The following is a 2764-nucleotide window of genomic DNA, read 5'->3' on the forward strand; positions in this document are numbered from 1 at the left end:
GAGACCCAATTTTTAATGGACTTCTATTAAAAAAAATGTCGTAAATCAATCATAGAAATGTCATAATTCGTCTCAAAAGTGCTTCAAACAAACAATCATAACTAATCTACAATAAATTTGTCCCACATCAAAACTACGATGCAAATATATAGTAGAAACTTTTCTTGTACTTAATTATATAAGATGTAACCAAATATTATATTAGCTAAAATTTACAATTAAAAAAACAACTCGCAAATTTTTTCATAAAGATTAAGAAGTTTGATTCACAACTGATCAACTATAAGTTGTTGTTTGACTTATTGTCGAGCATATTTTACCCTAGACTGTGCATACGTTTGGTTTTGACGCAACTGGATGCATCAGCCAATCAGTGACATATATTCTTCTCCTTCAACACATTATATGGTATATTTGCTCTGTTACGCATCATTCTACCAAAAATTTTAATATCTTGCTTTTATCAACTATTGCATTTAAATTCACCAGGATCACAATCTACGTGATGTACTATCGTTTTAAATCTGGGAGAGAGAGATCTGTCAAATTTCTGTGTGAGCTTAATTAGAACAATATATAGTTCCCATGTATAAATGCGTGAAAGCTGTAATGAAATTACTAACCAGATATATATTTTTAAAGATTTGATTTCTTTACAAAATGCATGATAAATACGTCAGCTCATAGTATCAAAAGAAACGGCGACATAGATTTTGTCTAGGAAATTAGTTAATAAAAACACACAAAAAAACATTAGTCAAACAAATTACTTTAAAGAAAGCCAAGTGAAAGGACGAGGAATTATCAAATAATATATTTAAACTTATCATCAATCATCCACGAAACTGTATATAAATACCAAGTCCTAACCTCAAGCTTTGGCAGTCTTAGAAGAAAGATAAGACAACATAATCACAGAGAGAGAGAGAGAGAGCGCGATGGGGAGGTCTCCTTGTTGCGATGAGAATGGTCTAAAGAAAGGGCCATGGACTCCTGAAGAAGATCAAAAGCTTATTGATTACATTCATAAACATGGTCATGGAAGCTGGAGAGCCCTCCCCAAGCTCGCAGGTATCTTGCTTTCCGATTCTCTTAACTCAGTTCATCGGTTTCTATAAAGTCATATTATATAAGGTCTTGCATGTATCTAGATTTCGGTACGTAGTTTTGAAACTTTTCTCTCCATTTTTGCAGATTTGAATCGGTGTGGAAAGAGTTGTAGATTGAGGTGGACAAATTATTTGCGACCAGATATCAAAAGAGGAAAGTTTTCCGCGGAAGAAGAGCAAACAATCCTCCATCTCCATTCCATTCTCGGGAATAAGTAAGTGTTTTCAACATATTAGTCGTCGTTTTTCATCATAAAACTTTGAATGGAAATTTTTTTTCCCAACAATATTTAATATGTCTACAATTTTGAAACCGAGTGGTACTACAATGGAAAAAATAGCACAAACCATTACTACATGTGTTTGATCATTTTGAATAAAAGTTTGAATAATTATTATTTTTTTAATGTATAGATGGTCTGCTATTGCAACGCATTTGCAAGGACGTACTGATAATGAGATCAAGAACTTTTGGAACACTCATCTAAAAAAGAAGTTGATCCAAATGGGGATCGATCCCGTGACTCATCAGCCAAGAACCGACCTCTTCGCAAGCTTACCTCAGCTCATAGCCTTAGCAAACCTAAAAGACCTCATTGAACAAACATCACAGTTCTCATCCATTCAAGCCGAGGCAGCTCAACTAGCCAAGCTACAATATCTCCAATGCATGATTAACTCTTCGAATTCATTATCCAATAACAATAATAGCCCGAGTAGTATTCTCGATATCGATCAGAACCATGCTATGAATCTCTTAAACTCCATGGTCTCTTGGAACAAAGACCAGAACCCGGGTTTTGATCCGGCTCTTGAACTCGAGGCTCACGATCAACATCAAGGTTCATTTCCATCCGGATCCATCATTGATCCAACCACCCAACCACTCCAACAACAACAATACCATTTAAACAATAGTCCCAGTGAGCTACCATCACAAGGTGACCCACTTCTTGAACATGTCCCTTTCAATCTCCAAAAACCTTTGAATATTGAAGATCACTTTATAGATCAAGAGCATGATAATGATAATGATGATCCATCTTCATGGATACTACCTTCTCTTATGGACCACAACACTAACAATGCCACGTCTTCTCTTCCTCACAATAATCCGGTGGACGCAAGCAGTAGCTCAAGCTATGGTGGTGGAGACGCTGGGTCGCTTTATTGGCCTGACTTTTGTTTCGACGAAAGCCTCATCAAGGACATGTCTTAATTACTTACTCTTGGCTTAATGGTTTTTTTATAAAAAAATTCTGTTACTAGGCTCTAATTTTTTATTTGTTTTGTTCGTCGTTATAGTGTCTTTTAAGGTGTAATCCGTTTATACGTTCCTTTCTGTTTTGAATTTTTATGTAATTAGACGTATATGTCTTTTTTTTCTTTTATAACCATACGACATATGTGTAAATAATTTTTCAATATATTATAGTTTTCCTATAAAAACTATATGGTGCTATAAAATTATTCGTTAACTTTTTCCCTTATATCAACATTGTGTGAGTGAACTACTTTACCATATTCTCGTATTACTGGTCAAATCAATATAATTATAATGATGAGAGAGAGGGAGGGGGAAGAGAGAGAAAGAGAGATGAGACTTTGAAAGCTATTAGTATAATCACTGTCAAAGTATTGAGCTAATTTTTCGT

General features: G+C 34.7%; 1 protein-coding gene across 1 annotated transcript; it reads left to right on the forward strand.

Moving 5' to 3' along the window:
• Positions 1 to 883: 883 nt before the first annotated feature.
• Positions 884 to 2429, forward strand: LOC18015402 (transcription factor MYB93). The gene is made up of 3 exons (XM_006397356.2): positions 884 to 1071; positions 1195 to 1324; positions 1524 to 2429. Exons 1-3 carry the CDS (start codon positions 939 to 941, stop codon positions 2326 to 2328), a joined length of 1068 nt encoding a protein of 355 aa, XP_006397419.1. The 5' UTR covers positions 884 to 938; the 3' UTR covers positions 2329 to 2429.
• Positions 2430 to 2764: the final 335 nt, after the last annotated feature.

The sequence above is a fragment of the Eutrema salsugineum genome, unplaced genomic scaffold, assembly GCF_000478725.1.
Source record: "Eutrema salsugineum unplaced genomic scaffold, Eutsalg1_0 scaffold_23, whole genome shotgun sequence".
In the NCBI taxonomy this organism is placed as follows: domain Eukaryota; kingdom Viridiplantae; phylum Streptophyta; class Magnoliopsida; order Brassicales; family Brassicaceae; genus Eutrema; species Eutrema salsugineum.

Coding starts and splice junctions, on each gene's coding strand:
- LOC18015402 (XM_006397356.2), top strand. CDS start 939: ATGGGGAGGTCTCCTTGTTGCGATGAGAATGGTCTAAAGAAAGGGCCA. Junction 1,072..1,194: donor AGCCCTCCCCAAGCTCGCAG/GTATCTTGCTTT, acceptor CCATTTTTGCAG/ATTTGAATCGGTGTGGAAAG. Junction 1,325..1,523: donor CATTCCATTCTCGGGAATAA/GTAAGTGTTTTC, acceptor TTTAATGTATAG/ATGGTCTGCTATTGCAACGC.